The 23,109-nt window shown below is 39.1% G+C and overlaps 2 protein-coding genes across 4 annotated transcripts; one reads left to right on the forward strand and one right to left on the reverse strand.

The window, feature by feature from the left end:
- Positions 1-3,896: 3,896 nt before the first annotated feature.
- On the reverse strand, positions 3,897-6,452 carry LOC122076639. Its single transcript, XM_042642046.1, has 2 exons — positions 4,808-6,452; positions 3,897-4,340 (listed from the first exon to the last, which is right to left on the reverse strand). The coding sequence occupies exon 1, from the start codon at positions 6,302-6,304 to the stop codon at positions 5,054-5,056; it is 1,251 nt and encodes a 416-aa protein (XP_042497980.1). The 5' UTR covers positions 6,305-6,452; the 3' UTR covers positions 3,897-4,340; positions 4,808-5,053.
- Positions 6,453-6,641: 189 nt separating this feature from the next.
- LOC122076640 (transcription factor SPATULA-like) lies at positions 6,642-18,223 on the forward strand. 3 transcript variants are annotated; one of them, XR_006139548.1, is made up of 6 exons: positions 6,642-7,001; positions 16,415-16,744; positions 16,874-16,943; positions 17,202-17,367; positions 17,451-17,665; positions 18,053-18,223. XR_006139548.1 is itself a non-coding variant. In XM_042642048.1 (6 exons), the coding sequence occupies exons 3-6, from the start codon at positions 16,424-16,426 to the stop codon at positions 17,503-17,505; spliced, it is 612 nt and encodes a 203-aa protein (XP_042497982.1). In that variant the 5' UTR covers positions 6,642-6,764; positions 6,843-7,001; positions 16,415-16,423; the 3' UTR covers positions 17,506-18,223. The 3 variants fall into 3 exon arrangements, 1 of the variants encoding a protein (XP_042497982.1); XM_042642048.1 differs by having other exon boundaries at positions 6,642-6,764; positions 6,843-7,001; positions 17,451-18,223; XR_006139549.1 differs by lacking the exon at positions 16,874-16,943 and having other exon boundaries at positions 17,202-18,223.
- The last annotated feature ends 4,886 nt before the right edge of the window (positions 18,224-23,109 follow it).

Here is a 23,109-nt window from a genome sequence, read left to right on the forward strand (position 1 = left end):
GAAAGGTGAACGAAAGTTCGATAATTTTCTTGAGACTTTTAAAAGTTGCTGTGGATGGAAAATGTTCATTGTTCAATAAAATCCTTGTATCATAGTCTCACCCACCCTCTTTTAAGAGCTAACTAAAAATGCTAATAAACAGAAAAAGGGAAAAGGTTTTTGTTAAGTTTGTCTTGAATTCTTGACTTGTTTTAAAGATTAATCCAATCCGATATATTTTGGAAGCGACCCGAATGAGAAGTTTTCTGAGATCTGTGATGGAAGCAGAGGCCCAACCCCAGAGCCTATCACTGATCTCATATGAGAGTGCGCAGGTGTAGCCCCCGCGGTATGATTTGACCGGATCGACTGCGACCAGATGGGTCGACTCGTGACTTTTCGAGCTAGGGTTTCAGGACGAGTTTTCTCGCCGCTGTTTGGGTGTAATCTCTCTTCTGCATAGTGAAACATCTTCTTCTTCGTCCAAGGATGTAGCACACCACCCTAGTGTGTGAACCTCGTTAAATCTTTATGTCGTGCGGATCTATTGTCTCTTTATTTTTCGTGTTTCTTAGTGTTTGATGTAACAGTTCTCAAGGCCACTGGGGTAGGGTATGCTAAAACCTCTATGTCTATTTTTCTTCTTTTACATAAAATGACCTTGTTGCCCTTCAATGCATTGTACCATTTTGCACATGTTGGCAGCGTTTGCTTGTTTGTAGTGAATGCTTTAGACTCTTCAGATACACTCGATTTTCCTTGTAGCAGGTTATGGCTACTGCATGTTCATAGACATCGTCCCAACTGCTTATTTCGGGATTGGGATCCAGTATCCCAATCCATTGAGAACCATCCAATGATTGGGATAGGATTTGAGGTCACCCTAGGCCAGCCGTGGAATCTCCCTGATCCCTGAGCTCTATGGAGAGGAGCCGGATCCCCAGTGATGTTCTGGGAGACTCCACCTTGATGGTTGTTTGTTGGGGAGCCAACAGCCGTGGATTGTTGAGAGTGCCTTAGGGACCTGTATTGAGGTGTGTTTCATTTTACTCTGGTCCCAAACAGAGGGGTTCATCTAATGCTGAGATTGTTTCCCTTTGGCTTGGCATTCAGTTCTAACAAAGAGAATGGAGGGCGCCAATGTGAGACTGCCAATACTCTTAACTGGTTTTCCTGTTGGGGATACAACCCTTGTAGGCAAAGTTGGATCTTTGGCCTCTACAACAATTATCTTTGTTATGGGCCTAGTATCCCTCATTGTCTTCGAATGTTTCTTCCCTTTTCTCTCCTTTTGGTTTCTCACTGGAAAGCTGCTGCCTTGGTTTCTGTCATTCTTTCATTCTTGCTGATAAAGCCAACTAATCACAGAAATAAAAGAATAATAATGATGAATGAAAGTTCCAAATAGTCAAAGAGTTGCAGTGTTTTCCAGTTCAAAAGGAATTCCCATTATACAATTAGCCTCAAAAGGATTGAACCAACATTTGGACCTCTAGAAATCCAACTTTAATCAATATCCTGAAAAACAAAACCCATCTTCTTGAACATGAATAATTCTGAAGAATAATCTGTAGATGCCCATTTTCCTCTTCATGTTTGTGTAAAGCAAGTCCATCGAATAAATCCTTTCTTGAGGTATCTATGAGATCTTATCCACCACCACCTAAGCTTATGCCTCTACTCTTGAATAGGCTTTCCCTAATAGTTCCTCTAACATCAGCCCTCAGCCATACCCTCAATGAGGTTCTAGTTAAATGTCCCCCTTCCATCCTGAAAGCACTGTTCAAGTTGGCTGCTAAAGGTCCACAAATCTGTCGTTGGATAATGGACAGTGGATCCATACAACCAGCTAAAAGACGAAAAGGCAGAATCAAAGTTCTCTATTGAGCAACATACTTCTACAGGAGGAGCACCTATTAAACATCCAACACCTTCCTCTTCCCCCCTCCACCCCACCACACCCCCCCCAAAAGAAAAAAAAAAAAAAGACTTTCAAGTGATACCAGTTTACCTCGCAAACAGTTGGCCTCATCACTGCCAGAGGGAAAATAAAAGAATGGTCTTGGCAATGGAGTCTTGCTCTTACCTTTAATGTTCCAATCTGTTAAGGCTGACGCAGATGAGTGATTCACCAGAACTTCTTCAGTGCAAACGGAACAACAAAAAACACATGGACCCAATTTTTGCCAGATTGAAGAAATTCTGGTGTGAGATGCTTCATGTCCTCGAAATGTAGCAACAACATCAAGGTCTCTTAACCATCAATGATTCTTGCTCCACCATACCAGCTGAGTACTGGCTTGATAAGCTACAATTCAAGTGACTTCAGAGAATGTTCTCCGCTTCAAGCACCTGTGCTGCAAAGAGGCATAGCATAATCCGATCTTCCATATTCTCAGAAGACAGTCCAACACTTCAAAAGTAGACATTGGGACAAAACAAGTCCTAACAGCTTACTCCTGTTGCATGATTTTTTTACATTAGTGCTCCCTTCTAACAAATATGCCAACCTCTGCTGGTCATCCCACAAAAAAGAAAAATTCACTTCTTTCACCAAATGTCCGACATGAACTTTCCATAAGAAATCTATTGTACACTAAATGGGCCTCCTTTCACAATTTAAGCAACCGGTTGTTTGTAAGAGACAGGGACCTCAGAGAATAGAGGGCTGTCATTGACCCAAAAAATTAAATAGGTTCACTGCAAGAGGGCCCTGAAGTACAGAAGGAAACAAAGGAACTAGGCCAAAACTTAGTATTTTTCATTAAGAAAAACGGAGTGTAGTTCAACCATAAGTGTCCAGTACAATATAACCACGATAGGCATGAAGAATGCAGCCAACTCAAGGAATACTACAAATCTGCGAAAGGGCAAAATGTTGATGTGTATAAATCAATATAACAACACTATTGATCTATACTTGACCAAACTTACATATCTCCTAGAAGATGAAACTGAAAACCAATGTCCACCGATTATCAAATTTGGATGGACCAGTCCAAATAGTGAACAACAATTCTACGCCTGTCATGAAGAAACTACTCCAAAAGCAACAATAAAAATCATGAATGTAACTTCAATCTGGCATCAGCAAAAGTCTTCTGAAGAAATCTATCGTACACTAAATGGATCACCCCCTTTCGCAATTTAAGTAACTGGTTGTTTGTAAGAGACAAGGACCTCAGAGAATGGAGGTTTGTTTGACCCAAAAAATTAAACAAATACACTGCAAGAGAGGCCTAAAGTACAGAAGGAAACAAAATGACTAGGCCAAAACTAAGTATTTTTTATTAAGAAAAACACAATGTAGTCCAATCATAAGTGTCCAATACAACATAATCAAGATAGGCATGAAAAATGCAGGCAAACCAAGGAAAACTACAAATACAAGAAAGGGCAAAATATTGATATGTATTCTCGATATAACAACAATACTGATCTGTACTTGACCAAACTTACATATCTCCTAGAAAGATGAAATTGAAAGCCAATGTCCACTGATAACCAAATTTGGATGGACCAGTCCAAACAGTGAACAACAACTCTACGCCTGTCATGAAGAAACTAGTCCAACAGCAACAATAAAATTCATGAACGGAACTTCAATCTGGCATCAGAGAGTCTTTTAAATAAATCTATCTTAAACTAAATGGACCTTCTCCTTTCACCATTTAAGCAACTGGTTGTTTGTTCGAGACAAGTACCTCACAGAATATAGGTTTGTCATTGACCCAAAAAACTAAACAAGTACACTGTAAGAGGGCCCTGACCTGAAGTACAGAAGGAAACAAAGGAACTATGCCAAAAAAAAAGTATTTTTCATTAAGAAAAAAGGAGGGTAGATCAACAGTAAGTTTCCAATACAACATAATCAAGATAGGCATGAAGAATGCAGGCATTCACAGGAAAACAACAAATCCGAGAAAGGGCAAAACGTTGATGCGTATAATCAATATAACAACACTATTGATCTGTACCTGACCAAACTTACATATATCCCAGAAAGATGAAACTGAAAGCCAATGTCCACCGACAATCAAATTTGGATGGACCAGTCCAAATAGAAAACGACAATTCTACGTCTATCAAGAAGAAACTAGTCCAACAACAACAATAAAAATCATGAATGCAACTTTAATTGCACATCAGCGAAAGTCTTCTAAGCTGAATATCCATAACTCTCAGGTCAACTGGCAACGAGGCTACATTTGCAGCAGACACCTAACAACAGCAGCATTTGTGGAAACAAGTCAGAAATGCAAGCTGATCCCACTACTTTGCTCTCAATGTCCAGTAGCATTTGAGGAAGCAATCAGCAGGCAAAGTTGATTCCACAAATTTGCGCCCTGATGTTCATGTAGCTGCTTGACACATAAATGACCACCACCACATAATTTGATTTGGTTAGCCAACCTTTGACAACTTGGTAACCCTTACAGAAAGGCAGAAATATCTATATAGACAGATGATAATGAACAGTGGTCGGTCATGAAGGATATGCAATGTGGTGTCATTTAAAAACATATAAAATTAGAGTATTCAATTTATTTATATGGAATACTGAAGTAGAATCTACAAAAAAATTGGGGACATTGGGGACTGAAACTGGAATGATGAGATGAATTGCAATTAAATTTTCGATGAGTTCAAATTTCACTGAAGGCCTTTGGCAGGAAAGACAATTTTGAAATTTGGAAGTTGGTCAGGTGGAAAACAAATTTGAAAACCAAAACCACGATCAAAACAGCTCTAACCACCAAAAATCTTTCTGCATTCTCAAGAACACCAGGTTACCAATATTGTATAATTCCCGAAAGAGATAGTCGACCTGCCACTCCGTCGTTTGTCGCTGGGGGTCCTTCCTGTTGTGAAAATCTCTTGGTTCTCTAAACCATTCAATCTATTTCAGGAGTGAACTAGAATGAATGGACAGAGCACACAAATCAGATCAGAGGAACACCTGTTATTGCTCTGCTAAATTAGAAGCACCCATCTTCCTCCAATGATTCCTATAACTAATTACTCCCAAAGCAAATCCGTCTCATGAAGAAGACCATGGACTTTCTCGCCAAGTTCACTCCATCATCCAATCCTCCTCTTCTCCTTCAGAAAAAGCCGAAATCCTGAAACTACCGAATTGGGTGTCTCTGACAAGAAGTTCATCTGTAATACGATCCAAATCGCTCCCGTCATAGCTCTCTCCATCAGAATATGCTATGGAGAGTAGACCATCATCATCGAAATCATTATCCCCATCCGAGAACTCATCTATCCTCCTGCCAACGGACATGAAGTCCTCCTCCGCCACCTCTCCGTTCTCGACCCCAATCCAAGGAACCCATAAATCAGCATGTCGGCCCAAAGCCCTCTGCCAATCGCCCACAACAACGGTTCTCAGATTAGAATCCCGAGCCCTTCTAAGCATATCAGAGAAGTCAGAGTCGTCAGAAACCAAAAACAACCAATCGATACCGCGGCTCATGGAATGCTGCATCTGTCTCTTAAGAGCCCAATCGGCCGCCTGCGGTTTATCTTCCACAGTCTTCACAAAAACCCCAGCACGGCGAAGCTCCGAAGCAAGGCCATACCCAACCTTAGGAGTAATCAAAGACCTCGCAGCCTCATTATACTTGTGGTTCCCACTGATGAATCGCTCTTTGAAACGCTGGCGCTTCTTGCCCTTCAGGGAACGCATTCTACTGAGCTTCTTCTGTCGCTCGCGCTCGTGGAGCTGCTTGAAATGCTTCTTGAGGTCGAGGTTGGTGCGGCACTTGCGACCGCAGACGCCACAGACGTAGGGCTCAGCAGGGGTGGAGAGACCCTTGCGTTCAAGGATATTCGTGCGGCGTTTCTCGCGGCGTTCTTCAAGGACCCATTGAGGGAGATGGATAAAAGCATGGCGGTTGGCGTAGGCGGACATGTCGACGACTTGTCCGAAGCGTTGGGCCACTTCTCTTAAGGCCATGGCGGCTTGGTAAGGAGGGCCGCGAGGAGGCTTGTTGTCGAGGTCCCACAGAACGACCACTTTCTTCTGCTTTGCAGCCCATACCCCATCGCTATTCTTCGCCATATCAATCTCTGGTGTTGCTGCCGAGGCCGCGTAATCAGCGGCGGATGCTCTGGTACGCCATTGGCGGTGCTTGGGACTCGGTGGTGCGGCCTTAGGGATGAACGACACGCTGAGTTGGAGACGGAGGCGGGCATTATTGAGCTTGAAAATTGGGGGTCCAATGAAGGGGAAGGTAAGCTTGGTTTTGTAGAGTAGAAGAGGAGGAGACGCCACCAGAGGAAGAATGTCAGGTGGGTTGCAGAGTGGATGCGTCATCGCTTCGACGATTAATCGATCCACTCACGGCTTGTCTGCTTCAGAGTTCAGCTTCGGCTTTGCGCACATGCTTTTGTTCACGGGTACAAAGCTTCTCGGCCGATGGAGGAGTCGAGGAGCACAGAGCAGACCATCGCGTCCAAGTTTCCATATCAAAATTTTCGTGTGAGGATAAGGGGATGGGTAAAATAAGAGAGCACCCTGGGCCTGGGGGATCCGGCTCGTCACCAACGACTGACGCTCCAACGAGCGTCCAACGACCTCGTGGATGGTCGACGCGTGGAAACGAGCGATCCAACGGCTGCGGCTCATGAACGACCTCGACGACTATGCTGTGGTTTTTGAATTCGACTCGTCTCCCTCTCTCTCTTCACACCACAGTATCGCCCCCCTCTCAACTACTGGAGACGAGCAATCCAACGGCTCCGGCTACTGGACGACCTCGACGACTGACGCCGTGGTTTTTGAATTCAACTTGTCTCCCTCTTTCTCTCTTCACACCACAGTACCGCCCCCCTCTCAAGTACTCTGTACTCAGGTGGTTAACGGAGGAGAAGCAGTCCAAGACGTCGTTCAGCCATCGTTCAGCGAGTGAGACAAGGATCCGGTTCTGCTCGTCTGAAGTTGTTGTTTAGCCGTCGTTCAAGGCTTAAGCAGATTTTCGAACAGCCGAGGAAACCCCACCGTCGTTCAGCGAGTAAGTTCATTTTTTTTTTTACGCATATTAAATCATTGATTTTTCGATTCAATGTTTGATTTAAGCTGTGATTTGGTCTTCGATTTCAGTTTAAAACGTTTTCCCCATGTTTTACTTCACCGATCTAAAGCATTTTTAAAGCCCTAACTAACGTGTGCAGGGGATTGAAATCAAACATTGAGACTCTCTCTGTCTCTCTCTGTCTCTCTCTCTGTTCGGCTGAGAATGGCTAGACCCTAGTAGGCTGCTTCTCATTGCCTCTTGCCCAGAATAATTACTCTGTTTTTGAGTTCAAATCTATAGAAACTGATGTGCCCTCTTCTTCTTCTTCTTCTTCTCCTTCCTTTCCCATCTAAAATCGGCATCCTATATGAACTAATACATTATGCAGAGCTTGGGGTTGTGAATTTCCTGGGTTGAATAGTAAACTGGTCTATCTATTGAGTTCCATAATGTGCATTCATTCTTTAATAAGTAGGAACAAGAATGTATGTTTATCTATTAAGCTGTAGCACATGTTTACTGGTAGTGTTATAGTTAAGATCCCTTTAAGTGGAATGTATGTTTATCAATTGTGTACATATGGATTTTGGGAGAAGATTGAGACATTCTTGATGGATTTCAGTTGTATTTTTTTTTTTTTTCACTTTAAATATGGAAGTCTACAAGGATGCACTATGAAATCGTTTGGGTTTATGTCTTTGTTTTGAACTATGACTATTTTGCCTAGCTTCTTGTAATTGTTTGTTTGGTTGATGTGACTTCCCTTGCCAAAGCTTTTTCATTTAATAGTTACATATGCGGGCAACAAATAATGAAAGTATGAAACTAGATTTTGTTTCATATTTAGGCAAAAAAATATGAAAGATCCAATGACTACACATAATGAGATTAAGCCTCATGTTGGTATGGTGTTTAATTCTGAGCAAGAGGCATATGATTTCTACAATGGATATAAAAGAACTAAGGGGTTTAGTGCCAGAAGATATTGGGTACATAAGAGTATCAAAGATAACAAGACCATTACATCAAGGGTATTTTGTATGTAACAAACAAGGAAAAAGAAAACTAGACAAAAGAGATGATAATATTGTCAAGTCTCGAGTGGAGACAAGAACTGATTGTCTTGCACAGATGAGAATAAAATTGAATATTGATGGGATGTACAATTGCATTGAATTGGTTGAAGAACACAATCATGAACTTCACTTGCCATCTACTAGTCAAATGATGAAATCACAAATGAGTGTTTCTGAATTTCATGCATTTGAAATTGATCTGGCAGATGACTCTGGTATTAGACCTAAGGACATGTTTGAGTACATGAGTAGGCATGCAGGTGGCAAACAGAGTATTGGGCACCTGAAGGAAGATCAAAAGAAATTATCTTTGAACTAAGCATCAACGAGACCTTCGTTATAGTAAAGCCGGGAGTTTGCATTGTATTTTGAAAATCAAGTTAGGATAAATCCATTATTTACTTATTCATTGTAATTGGATAATGATGAGTAGATAACTAACATATTTTGGATCAATCCAAAGATGAGAATTGATTATGCACAGTTTGGTGATATTTGCTGGATTCAATCATCATAGGGGAATCGTCATATTTGGGACTGCACTTTTGTTTGATGAGACTACTGATTCATTCAAATGGTTGTTTGAGGTTTTTCTAGAAGCTCATGAACAAAAGAAGCCAATCACTATTTTCATAGATCAAGATGCTGCAATGGGGAAGACTTTGACTAAGGTGTTACCTAAGACATGGCACGGCTTGTGTACATGGCACCTAATGCAAAATGGCATAAAGCATATGAGCTACATGATGAAAGATGGCTCAAAATTTTTAATAGACTTGAAGAAGTGTATGTTTCATTATGATGAATCACAATTTGAAATTGCATGGGATAAACTAAGGAGTGATCATCAGGTTGAAGAAAATTCATGGTTAGACCGTATTTATTGTCTTAAATATAAATAGACCAAGTGCTACATGAAGGAAACATTGACTATAGGAATGCGGAGTACACAACTAAGTAAAAGTATAAATGGTGACATGAAAGATTACTTAAGTTCAACTCTTGACCTTGTCCAATTTTCAAGCACTTCGAAAGGGTTGTGGCTGACAAGCATGCTAACGACTTGAAGGCAGAGTTTGATGCAAGAAATAAGCTTCCAAGAAATTTATTCATAAAGTCACCTATTATGAATTAAGCAGTAAGAGTTTACATTCCTAAAATATTTGAAAAGCTTCAGAAATAGTATGATTGGATTCCAGTATGCTACATCAAGAAAATTATTCAGAATGCCACCTGTTATGAATATGTAGTCTCAACATTTGGAAAAGAAGATGAATGTACAGTGTCATGCAACCTAAAGGAGTATATGATTCGTTGTAATTGTAGAAAATTTGGGACATTCGGCATTCTTTGTCGGCATGTTTGTAAGTTCTAAATGTTAATGATTTTAAATATATTCCAGATGCATATATATATTGAGGAGATGGACACGGACAACAAGAAATACAGTTGTACATGATGCAAAAGGAAAATTTGTTATGGATGATGTCCACTTGGATTGTTCACATAGGTATAGACGTATTTGTCCTAAACTGGTTAGGATTGCGGTAATAGCATCAAATTCATTTGAGGGTTACGCTTATGTGGACAATGTTGTTGATGAGATATGAAAACATCTGAAAAGTTTAAATATTAGCTTTGATGGCAGGATGATAAAAGAGTTCTAGTTAAAGATACTGTTGTCAACAATGGAGTAACTCTCAAAAAAAAAAATGGTCCAAAAGAAGGTGGTAGACGCAAGAAGAGTTGGGTGGAAAATCAAGGAAAGAAAAAGAAAAAAAATGTTAAGGGAATGACGGATGATTCTTCACAGGAAATGCAACAAGCTTGTACATCTTTTGAAATACACCATTCGATTCCACCTTTTGAAATGCAATAAGCTCCCTTTTGAACCTGACCAAATGAATGACAATCAAAGTTTCAGTATTACATTGCTGGTGTGTTTCAAATGTATCGGTATATTTTTCATTATAATTATGTTATTTATTCATTATTGATGTATTAGACAATGTGGTTGCCTTGTCACAGGGTACTTATGACTTGCAAGGAATATCATCCCAAGCTTAAACAAATAACATCTTTCTCCCATTCAAATAGTGTCTGATCAATATTATTTGTTAAGTTTTATTTCTAACTTATGGGAACATAAGCCTTAGTTGCATTTATGGAATTCTAATGTGTGTTTGAAATTAATTTTATTTTGTTATATGTCCATTATATGTGACATTGCTGAATTTTTTATTAAATTTTGAAACTAACATGGTTTATGCTCCTAGGTGAGTCTTTAGCTCAATCGGAAGAGCACATGGCTTACACCATGGGATGGTGGTTCGAATCCACCAAGACTCAATATCTATTGTTGACCATATCATTAGTGTTAATTTTTTTTGAAACCTTGCTTGCATCTCCTTTCATTACTAATAATCCATTTAATAAAAATAACATATCAAATAAAGAGATAATCCAAAATGAAACACCAAAAAAGAGAATACCATTTCATTACTAGCACCTCTTTCAGTTACATAACATCATCACATTCTTCTACCAATCACAATTGCTACAAACACACCGACTAAAAAAACAAATACAAAGTTAGCTACAACCTTCACTGATCCAACAAAATTTTCCACTTCATCTATTCTAATTTTTTCGCTGTGCATCTCCTCTTGCAACCCTCGCATCTCCTCTCACAACACCCGCACCTCCTCTCGCAACCTCAGCACCTCTTCTTGCATCTCTGGAAAGTCATGTGTGAGATTGTTTATTGGGACTTCTTTACGCAGAGACTCCGTTGTTGGTGCACTTATAGGATCACACCAAGCGAAGTAGTTACATGTAAACTCTGGGCACCCGTAAAAGAGTCTATTTGGATTCTCCGTAGTCTCTGAGATCCTAATCGTAGCTTTCTGATTACGTCGACACTTGATGCATCTGTACTTAAGTACATCGGGATTACTACAATTAACACTTGAGATAGACGTTTGATCTGCACAATAAAAATCCAGACGTTAATCAGTCATACACCTTTTGAATGCAAAAGTTGCTGTCAAAGATAAACAAAAGAGACAAGAAGACATTGAAGATAGCATCTCATATCAAAACATTCATGTTTGAGGGTTCAACATCATTCTGTTTCGACCCTTTCAAATCATACTATACCAACTATTTATTCTGTCAAGCCATTACAAATACTAAAAACTAGCATTCATTTTGGCATGTTATTCTTTGTTTCTGCTGGTGCAGTTTGGTTCCAATGAGATTTGTAAATAAAAAACATCTTGATCATGCCATTGTTTTGCCTACTGTGTTAATGGAATGGAATTTGCATTACATACTTTCTTCGAATGTTCTTTTGCATTTCATATGTAGGGATCAATCCTAGGCTTGAGAACAAAATGCATTGAAGGGAATTCAACAGTGGAGGTGTTTATACCCTTCATGAAGGATATCTATTGCTGAAACCATTTTCCTATAATATTTGGAATGCTAGGAATTCTAATCATTTTGGTAAGGTTACTATAAATGCTTCCAGTTTGAAGTTTTGCAGATAACTTGACAACTATGGGAACAGTTCAAGTTATGAATATCCATACACAAAAGGCTTCAGCCTCATTCCAAGATTGCAGTCATAAAATGTGATGCAACTTTGGACAGGAGCAAACATATTGGTGTAATAGAGTGGATTATAAGAGATGAGACTGATGAGTTTTCGGGTAGCAAGATTAAGATGATCTGACACCCCAAATGTTATGACAATTGAAGCCTTCAGTATAGGATACCGATTTTAAAAGAGGAAGGAAGAAGAAGAAGAAGAGGGCACATCAGTTTCTATAGATTTGAACTCAAAAACAAAGTAATTATTCTGGGCAAGAGGCAATGAGAAGCAGCCTATTGGGGTCTAGCCATTCTCAGCCGAACATAGAGAGAGAGAGAGAGAGAGAGAGAGATCTCAATGTTTGATTTCAATCCCCTGCACACGTTAGTTAGGGCTTTAAAAATGCTTTAGATCGGTGAAGTAAAACATGGAGAAAACGTTTTAAACTGAAATCGAAGACCAAATGACAGCTTAAATCAAACATTGAGAGAGAGAGAGAGAGAGAGATCTCAATGTTTGATTTCAATCCCCTGCACACGTTAGTTAGGGCTTTAAAAATGCTTTAGATCGGTGAAGTAAAACATGGAGAAAACGTTTTAAACTGAAATCGAAGACCAAATGACAGCTTAAATCAAACATTGAACCAAAAAATCAATGATTTAATATGCGCAAAAAAAAAAAAAAAAAAAAAAAAAATGTCATGCCAGAGATGGGAGGCCAATAGGAATTCCATGACATTCGGCCACTTTCACTCATTTAAATTGCATGACTAAACTTAGCACAAGCATATGGTATAACATGAAATGTGGTGCTGTAAGCCTGTAACGAACATAAAATGTCATGAACAGACTAAACATTTTTCACACAGCCTAATGTTATAATGAAGACCCATATAAGAATAAGATGTGTAAAAATAAAAAGAATTTGTGCAGATTATGAATCTGATAATAACAGTTTAATTGGAAATCTAAGGCTCACAATAACATTACTTACTAGGTTGGTCAAAGATATATTCATTAACTTGTTTCAGTTTTTCCTCATCCAGCACGTGGGAAAATGAATCCTACAAAATATCACAAGTATAAAGATCAATGAAGACAGGTTAGAAATCGAATATTATTTAATATTTGTTGCTAATAAAAGAAAGCATCTGAAGTTTTATAATAGAAATGGAAATAAACCTAAAAATTTGATGGTCATCCTTGGCTTTCCTTTTTCTACTGTGTCTGACCTGTGTGATCAGCCGTCCAACATGGATTATGTCAAAGTTTGGACTATTTTTCTGAATTTGATACTGGATTGGGCCAGTCTAACCTTAATCGGCTGCTGCAAATGTGTGATCGCCGGAGTACCTTCTCGAGGAAGAAAAAAAAGCAAAGAACCTATTCGGGGGCTCTAACTTTGGAGTGATTATTCTCTGGAGTGAGTGCGGCGGTGCGATGAGTATCGGTGATAATAATGCAGCCATGAAAGTTGATAATAATGCAGAGAGAGAAGATCATGGTTCCATTTAAGCATCGAGATACACGGCGACCCAAAGCCAATACTCACACCCCGAGTCTCTTCAGTCTCACTCTCTTATTGTGGGAAGTGGGAACCTCACCCACTGGATCTCACACCGGTCCATATTGTGGGACTCAAGATTCTCTATATCTTTTCTTAGGAAAATTACTTGATTACCCACTTCTCATTATCAAACTACCAAACAAAGACTTAACGGAGTGAGCTTGGTACAGCCTAACGGGCCTAGCTCACCAGTCCATAGACTTAGGCCATTGGACTGACCAATGTTATGTTTTTAGAACTTTCTACCAAAGTATAGGAAGTCTACATACTTGTACAAGTCCTTTGTCTAGAACCTTCTACCATTGTGTGGGCAACGAAGCTTTTAAAAAAGTTTGTATAGCTATGAAAGAGGGAGATTTCTAGAGATCTCTTAGATACTAAAATATTCCCCTAGGAGGTGGGAAACTTTTAGTCATGTATTCTTAGCCATTAGATGTGAAACACTTGTACAAATCCTAGGTATTTTTTGTAACTTGAGGTGCCTATAAATAGAAGTGACCTCATTTGATCAAGACACCAAGCAAGTAAGTATCCAAGCATTGTACTCAAAGCTCTTAAGTGTAATACAAGTTATTTTACTTAAACTCTCTTATGTTCACTACTTCTCTTTCATCGCTTAAAGAGCATAATAAGATTAACTTAGTGCTAATAAGAGTGCTAAGTATCAGCGCAATTGTTTACAAAAGGTTTAAGACCGTGACAACTAGCTGGGGTCCCGAGAAAGCCCCAGTGTAACGTCTTCATAAGTTCAGTGTTCCTGCTTTGCGAGCTAGGTGGGTTAGTCAGGCCGGCTTTGTTGAATATCCTTTTCAGCCTTCCTTTATCAAACTACTATTGGAGTTCCACTTTTTATATCAGACATAGCTGCAAAAGTGGCTTTGCAAGCAACCCCTTTTTCTACATGGTTTCGAGTTTTAAATTCTTAATACCAATCCGTACTGACTGTTCCAACTGTTATAACTTGGATTAAGTTTCCTTCACCCATGATGAGGATGGAATATCTTCAATAATAGAATCTGACCCTCTTATTCGACCGAGGAAAGGGATTCCTTAGCATAAACAAAATAAAAATAAAAAAATAAAAAAATAAAAAAGAAAAAAGAAAGGTATTTTAGTGTACGCATATTGGTTGTGATGAGGGTATTTCTTCCCAATCACAGCACGGGCAGGGATCGTCCTGACCAATGCTGCACATCGGCCCTCAATCAGGCCGTACTATTACCTCGGCATCCCGATAGGTCGTACTACTACCTTGGCATCTCATCAGGCTATGCTTCCACCTCGGCCCTCCATCAGGCCATGCTGCCACCTCGACATCTCATCAGGATGTGCTACTACCTCGGCCCTCCATTAGGCCGTGCTGCCACCTGAGCCCTCAATCAAGTCGTGCTGCCACTTCGGCCCTCCATCAGGCTGCGCTACCACCTTGGCCTTTCCTCAAGCCATGCTGCCACCTCGGCATCTCATCAGGCCAAGCTACCCTTCGGCCCTCCATCAGGCCGTGCTACCTCCTTGGCCCTTCATTAGGCCGTGCTACCACCTCGGCCCTCAATCAGGCCGTGTTGTCACCTCGGCCCTCAATCAGGCAGTGCTGCCACCTCGGCCTCTCATTAGGCCGTGCTGCCACCTCGGCCCTCCATCAGGCCGTGCTACTGCCTCGGCCCTCCATTAGGCCGTGCTGCTATCATGGCCCTCCATCAGGCCGTGCTGTTACTTCAGCTCTCCATCAGGCCGTGATACCAATCACCTCGGCTCAACCAACCTGTCACCTTGGCTCGGAACAGTCGAGTAATGCACCAAAAAATGCGCACATATCCACTCCTACATTCAAGGGACATGATCCCTAATCACGGGGGCAATACTCTATCTACTACAAATCATCAGAGGCGTCCACCCCTTTCACGACTTGTACCTCCAAAATCAATGGAGAATATTCTCAGAATATGCCTTAGAATCTGGAATATTCTTAGAATCATAGTGCCACTCCTTTCAAAGACTCTACGCCTAAACAGGACTCTCCACAAACGCCCTTCCTTCTCTCCATCAGCAGCCTATAAATACTAAGATAAGCCTCCATCATGGGGGATCAATCACTCTGTTGTGGAAAGATCTGACTCAGGCATCGGAGAGTCCCCTGTCGGGTTAGCCCGACTCTGTCCAGGTCGACTGGAGCACTAGGAACTGCAGGGAAGATTATCCGATCAATTTTTACCGCATCAGGTTGCCTTTGATATTGATATCAATATAAATAGGTCGTATCAAGTTGAAATGGACGCTTTTGGCCCTCAAGATTACCGACAAAGATTGTATTTTATTATTTCTCTCTCTATTGTTTTTATACCACCAATAGAGTATTGGGCAGACTGATATTGATTTGGTCGATTCAATCATGATACCTAAAACCATGTTCATGATATCAGGAAGGGGCGAGAGTTGTCCATGAGATTTGTTATTCCAAAATTTAAATCATCGCATCAAACCACCAAAGATTAAGAGATTTTATCCTCACCTAAATAACTTTTGCCTTATAACTTTGTGGTTTTGTTTGCCCCATTCTAAAATATGTGTAGCTCAAGAGGACATGTGGACAAATATAAGAATATCAAAAACTTTATTTCTTTTTTTTTTTTTTCAATGGAATACTAAAACTTTCTTGTTCTTTGATGAAAAGTTAGTTAATGCTGCTTAAGAATATGATTAGTGAACAAAAAAGATGGTCAAAGCAAGAAAGGAAAAGAATATAATGCATGATTTCAAAATTAACAAAGAGTACCTAACAAACTTATCAAGATTCATTAATCTTGAGTTGAACACACTGATCAAGAGGTAGAATGCTAAACTATCATGATACTTGGTAACTGAACATACACATCATGTGGCCAACAAATCATGACAATAAGTAATCCATAAGATACCAATAGAAATCAAAACTTACCAGGTTTCAGATAACAGTGAATGATTCCATGTGAGTGGGAATATTCCTTACGGGCCCCCACAAGTCGTTTCGACTCTGAAAAGAGCGGGAGCCCCAAAGAAGAAAATAGGCTGGTGCAAATGGGATTTGAACCCAGGTAAGATGTTTTCTGAGCCGCTTTACCCACTACGAATCATCAATGGACCAATACCCCCAAGGGATCAGCGGATTAGTTCATTATTAATGTTATTTTTTGTAGGTTTCACAGATGTTATCAATGAGAAATGGATTGAGTTTACACCCCATGTACCTACCTGGAGTATTGCAATCTACACAGTTGCCGCAAATGCCAATGGGCTTTGGTGATGGAGAGAGGTCACTGCATATGAACATGGGAACATGCACAATGCCTGTGAACCAGGAAGACTCAACACGAAATGCATTCAGTCTGTCCAATCAGCATGCACCCTTGCAAAAACGAGCTGTCTTACCCAATGTGACAAATATAACTCAATCGGAATCCTCATTTGGGGCAGATTTACCTGTTCAGACCCACAATGGACCATTTCAGCTCTCTAAAGCTTCTGAGGTAAGCGAAGTTCCCCCTCCCCCCCCCCCCCCTCTCTCTCTCTCTCTCTCTCTCTCTCTCTCTCTCTCTCTCAATCCTATCTAATGAAGCCATGGGATTAATGCCTGCCTTCTTAACTTGAATATGAAGGAATTCCATGGGGAAGGTTTATTACCCCAACATCAGTTAGATATGAGGCACTCTGTGAGGAACTCATCAGGTTGGTCTTTTTAGCTGACGATCACTGGTCTCCCAAGTGGTTGGATATGGTAGTTTACTGGCCTTTAATTTTAGCTTGATACAAACAATATTTGGTCTTTGATTTGAACCTTCTAACATAAAAAGACACGATGGACAATGGGAAACCCAGAATGTTGTAACCCATGAGACCATTTTATTGGTTACATAAGTCTCTTGGTTCTTCATATGATCATCTACTGTGCTATTTGAACACTGATTGGACCTTTGGTTTTTGAAGAAAACAAGAAACCCATGACAACATCAACTCTGCCTTTTGATGCACAATCATTAGTTTCGCTGGAACCTACCTCTCTGGGAGCATGTGTTTTACACAAAGAAGGATCACAAGAGGTGCTTCCAAAAGATGTAAATGGTAACCAGATTCTCATTCAACATCTGCATAGGTAAGATTAATCCATCAGATATTATTCTGTTTCTTAACATTATGAACAAACTTTTCCTTACATGTTTGGTTTTTCTACCTCAGCGTACAGACTGGAAGAAGTGTGTCTGATGAAAACAAGATGACCCCGGACTGCTAAAGTTGGCTAGACACCTTGTATGTCGCTAACAGATTGGATTTGGTGTATCATAACTTAATCAGTACCTCGTCTTTCTCTATGTTGCTCAGGCATGTTTGGTATTTGATGCAAATGCCTCCAAGCAGAGTATCAATTGGACAAGATTCAGTGCTCCCTAGAGGTTTTTTCACATTGCTCTGTAGAATAGATGTTGGAATATAGGATAATTCATGTGTACTGATGATTCTTTTAGTTGGGGTTACAGTTATCTCCTGGAGTTAATTGCCAACAATTATACTCCTAGAGTCAAGAACATGATTGCTCCCACCCCATTCTCCTGTGAACAGGGTGGTCCGGTAGGAAACCTGAATTCATAGAAATACAAACCGGAGTTCTCTGCCTTGCCCAATTTTTAACATGGGATGTTTGAAAAGTGGAACTGCAAGTTTAGATGTTTTCCTGTTAGATCAATCATCTATAGGCTTTGAAGTTGGGGATATGCAGTTCTCTTAATATTGCTCCTCATGGGCATTGATAACCCTGTTATTTGGCTGTGTTTCTAGTGCAGATTCAATATCCAATCCTGGATGATGAAGTCCGACAAGAGGAAAAATGCCAATAATTCCCTATTTCATAGTGTACGCTGTTGAGCTATGTTTCATATAAACTGGCGCTGGGCTAACTAAGCTAAACTGTTAAATTCTTTTTTTTTTTTTTCATGAAAATGCTGAAGTATTAATTGACCATTGCTCTCATAAGTTTAGATGTGAAGATAAAATTTTAACTGTTAGGTGACAGAATACAGAAGATATGAAGACAATCCAATGGGGTTGTTGGAATGAAACTTGATATATATATTATATATATATATATAGTATAAAGTGGGTTGAAACACATGGATATGTTATTGATCGGGTGTTAAGGTTTTTTTTTTTTTTTTTTCGTTGATGTCTTTATATATAATATATATATATACATCTGGAAAATAGAAAGTTATTTAGACAAAATATACACTTATTTAAAAAAAAAAAAGGTGGAGTCTCACAAAATTTTTTTTATGACAACCAAACAAAGTCAGATTGATTTTTTATAATGTGTTGAATTTGTTCTATGTACTTATATACTTTCATTCACTTTTTATTGGGTTTTCTTTCCTAATACTTTGCCTAATGAAGTATAATGTTTTATCATTTGTTAAATGACAGCACATAGGTTCGATCTGATAGATGATTAGACAAGCATCTCATTGATCCGATCTTAGCTTCAAATGAGCAATGACCTTGTGCTTACTTGGGGATTTGTTTGCCCCATTTTCTAGTCTCAGTTCAATCCAGGCCGCTCCCTAGGCTTGAGGATGAATGACCTTGTGCTTACTTGCCTGTGTTTTCCAAACTCCAGCCCGCCAGATTGAGGCTAAATTCATCAAGAAAGGCCACATCTTTAATATCTTCTAAAATGGAACATTATTGAAAGAAGGAAGAAGTTTGACTTGTTACAATTGTCATGCGAAGGAGCAATGCAAAAAAATGGAATGTATTTTCTATGCGTGAGTGTGGCTCTTGTGCCCAGACAAACATGAGAAAGAAAATGACTATTCTATGAATACTTTCTCGTGCATTTCCATTGGCTCTCATGAACATGCATGAATATCACTTTCTCATAGGAAACACTTCGAATCCCTAAAATAAAAATATGATGTACTCACAAGCAAACAAACTTCTCTCTTAGTGATATATTGCATCATCCTTTGGTACTCTTCCATGAACAAGGTGCCAACCAAACACAGTTTTTGGAACGAAGGTTCTTACATCAAACCAAATGTAAAAAAATAATAATAATAAATAAAAATAAAAAAATCAAATTAAATCTCTTATAAGATTCCAAGCTGGTTTTACAAAATATTTTCCAATTATAGCACCACTCCAACAGGAGTATAAATTCTTGGAACACAAATCCAACCCAAGCCCAACCCTAGGTCGGGTTGGGATATCTCAGCTCAGGCCCAACCCAACCCAGCCTTGATAGACCCTAATTGGGTTGGCTTTAACCCAGTCCAGCCCAACCTAGTTCCATCAGTTACTTGGTTGCTTGATCTTGAAGCATTGCAAAGGTCAAATACCAAAATTTTTGTATATACGTAGATTGTGGAAAAGAAAATATCTTTTTCTTTAAGTATCCATTAATAATTATTAGCATATTTATATGATTATATACTTAATACACATGGTTGTGTTGGATTGGATTGGGTTGGGTTGGGTTGGGTTGAGACCATTGTTAGTTAAAACGCGGTTGTCATTTTTTCCCGTTTAAAATGTGTTTTCCCGTATGCTACTATACAATACGGGGAAAAACGAAAACGGAAAAAAAATCTGTTTTAAAAGCATTTTAAACGGCCGTTTTAAACACGTATCCATATTTTAAGGGTAAAATAGGAATTTTATTAAAAAAAAAAAAAAAAAAAAAAAACATTAGTAGAAGTGAAGAGTGAACACAATAGGATACTTGGGTTTTGGTTTTTAACTTCCATACTATCTATAGGAAAAAAATCTCATCTTCTTGTAGGCCATTGAGTAAGGAGAAGCTAAAGCCAGCAACATCTCATCTTCTTGTACCCATTGGACTATTTTACCTTGGGACTTCAAAGAGCTTTTAGAACATTAGATGCAGGTATACAGGTAATAATCTCTCAAATTGCATGAGTATACTATAGTTTTTTTGTTTCGTTTTTTTGAAAACAACACGTTTAATACTTGTACCGTTCGTTTTCAGCCATTTTCCGTTCCTTGTTTTTTTAACTATTTTTTTAACCGTACTGTTCATCGTTTTATCTATTTAAAACTCGTATCGCATGTCTCTATTTTTTTGTCATTCCCGTTTTAACTAACAGTGGTTGAGACCTCAACCCAAACCCAACCCAACCCTATGTCGGGCCTGAAATTCTCAACCCTATCCCACCTTTCAGCCCAGGCCTTGTTCGGGTTCAGGGCGGACTAAGGCTAATTCAAGGTGACCGGGCTTTTTTGACACCCCTAGCTTTCACCTTTAAAATTGGTAAGTCTTTATCTAATTAATCGGTTTTGAAAATTAAGCAATATGTAAAGCTCAGCTTGAGAATAAAGTGTTCTTTTAATAGTGAAGCACCCAACATAGATTACGAGGTTAGTCAAGCTAAGAGCACTGGATCACAACATAGGAAGAACTGGATGAATGGTAGCCTTGGTAGGTACCATAGTAACCATCCCCTCTTCTCCGTGGTGTGTCCACCCCCTATACCACTCTTTCATGCACTTATGTTACAATCTCTAATAACATATTTGCTTCATATTGTGGGAGGAAATAGATAGACATACAAAGGCATTAAGTGTATGCTATGCAACCTAACACAATTCTGTGAAGAGTGACCCTTGCGTCCAGATACACAGGGGCGAAATGACTAGTCAACCTCTTATAAAATGAAAAATGACATCTATGAATGCTTCGTCATATACTCCCATTAACCCTCACGCAAGCAAACTGTACATATATACTTGAGTATGTTGGCCTTGGGCTAAACCAAACTCGAATCCACAATCCTAAACCCTATGGATCGCATTTCCCATACTCAAACACATTCCCTGTTTCCAAGTCAGGGCCATGTTTTCACTACACTCCTAACAATAGGGCCGTGTTTGGGCGTGAGACTCTTTTTCTTTCCTAATTAACGTGTGCAGTACATTGAACTCTATTTATGCACAATTTTTGTGGGGCGGTGGTAGTTGAAAAAAATATTTTAACTCAATGGCATAATGCTTGTTATCCTAAAAATGTCGGTAGTCTTGGTTGAAGAGATGCCTACACATGCAAAAGGGTTGTGTTAGATAAAATTATATGGCTATTATTGAATATTTCAAGATAGAAGATCTTGAACAATGCATATCTCCTAGATAAACTTATAAAGTCTGTCTATCATATTACTCTCCCATTTTTCAATATTTCACAAGCCATTTCATTTCTCAAAGTTTGTCATAATTGAAACCATATAAATACTATTTACAGTGTAGCTTAATAGGGAATTTTTTTGTCATTGCAGTGTAACATTTTGCATTTTCGCTTGCCTTTTTTGGAATAATTTCTTTCGGTGGTTATTATTAATTCATTTTTTATGAATATCTTCTTGTCACTTTTCATGGATCTTTTGCAGATTAAAGTAGCAACACCAAGTAGGTCATTGGATCATATTGAGGACAAATCTAGCTTCTTTGTTCGCTTGATGGGCCTGAAAATGCTTTTACTGGATGAAGCTGACCACTTATTAGATTTAGGATTTTAGAATGATAAAGAGAAGCTTGTTGATTGCATACCACGTCAAAGGCAGTCCTTGCTGTTTTCTGCTACTCTTCCGAAAGAGGTCCATTTGTTGAATTCCCCTTTCAGGTTTCTTTCATTCAAAGTCAAACTTTTTGTTCTTGCCTAAGCAATAGATAGAAACATGTGCTTTTGTTGTTTCCGAATTTTATGAATTCGCAGGTTTGCTGCATTTCACAGCTTGTTTTGTAGGGGGAACATGTTTTTATTGCTATGTTGGGTCTTGGTGGTGTGGAAACTCATGATGATGTATGAGTTCAATACTAATTTTTGGTTTTTTGTTGCTCAGTTATCAATTTGTCAAAAATTTCTGCCTTATGAATTTTGTTTCATTAAATCAATAAATTTGCTGACAAATTAAATTCATCCAACCTAGGGTTTGATCTATTTTTTTTTAAGGTGAAGAGAGGCTTGGGTGGTTGCTCGCATCTGCATCTGTGAATGATTTCATACAATACTTGCTTCCTCATTCCCGCTTTATACTCTTTCGATTTATTATATGTGGGGTTCCTTAAGTTGCTATCCTTTGCAGTCATCTTTGAAGTATCAAGACATATTCAAGTCATATAGTTGTATCATTCTGTACTTGCTTTCTCATTTCCCAATTGCATAGGGTTTACTTTCAAATCTAAGTACAAGTTTTCCCCTTATTTCTATTCCGCAACGAAGGTATGAATATTTCAAAGACCTTATGGGTGTCTTTGCATCTTTAACTGATATACCTTTGGCAATTGGTGAGGTTATATGTAAACTAGAATTTTATTTACTCTTGTGGGGTGGAATTTTTTTTTCCTGAATATTGGGTTACATTTTCCCACAGAGTGCTAAGCCAGGTAAAGGAGGTGATGAACTTCCAGGCCAAAAAGTTCTAGGAGATATTGCAATCACTAGAGACTCCACTGCTGGTGTGGGGGCTTATCAGTCCCTCTCCCCTGCATGATATCTATTATATTGAAGATCTTGCCCAATTAATTTACGATCTTAAGGTACAAATATACATCGTTTGAATAAACCTCTTTATATTTGTGGTTCCTCCTAATTGCAGGGCATGATGCTGTGTTTTTGAGTGGTAAACTGATTTATATCACTTTTATCCTCCATAGAACTCTAATCCAGGAGCTGTTATCAGTGTGAAACTGGTATTTGAAGCTGGTGTAGGAGTTATTGCTATTGGGATAGTGAAAAGCCATACTGACTATTTATTTTATCTTTAGTCGTGATGAAGGAACAGGAGATTCAACTTGGACTGGTATAAAAAATGCTGGGCTATGGGAGCTTGGT

The sequence above is a fragment of the Macadamia integrifolia genome, chromosome 4 (assembly GCF_013358625.1).
Source record: "Macadamia integrifolia cultivar HAES 741 chromosome 4, SCU_Mint_v3, whole genome shotgun sequence".
NCBI lineage: Eukaryota > Viridiplantae > Streptophyta > Magnoliopsida > Proteales > Proteaceae > Macadamia > Macadamia integrifolia.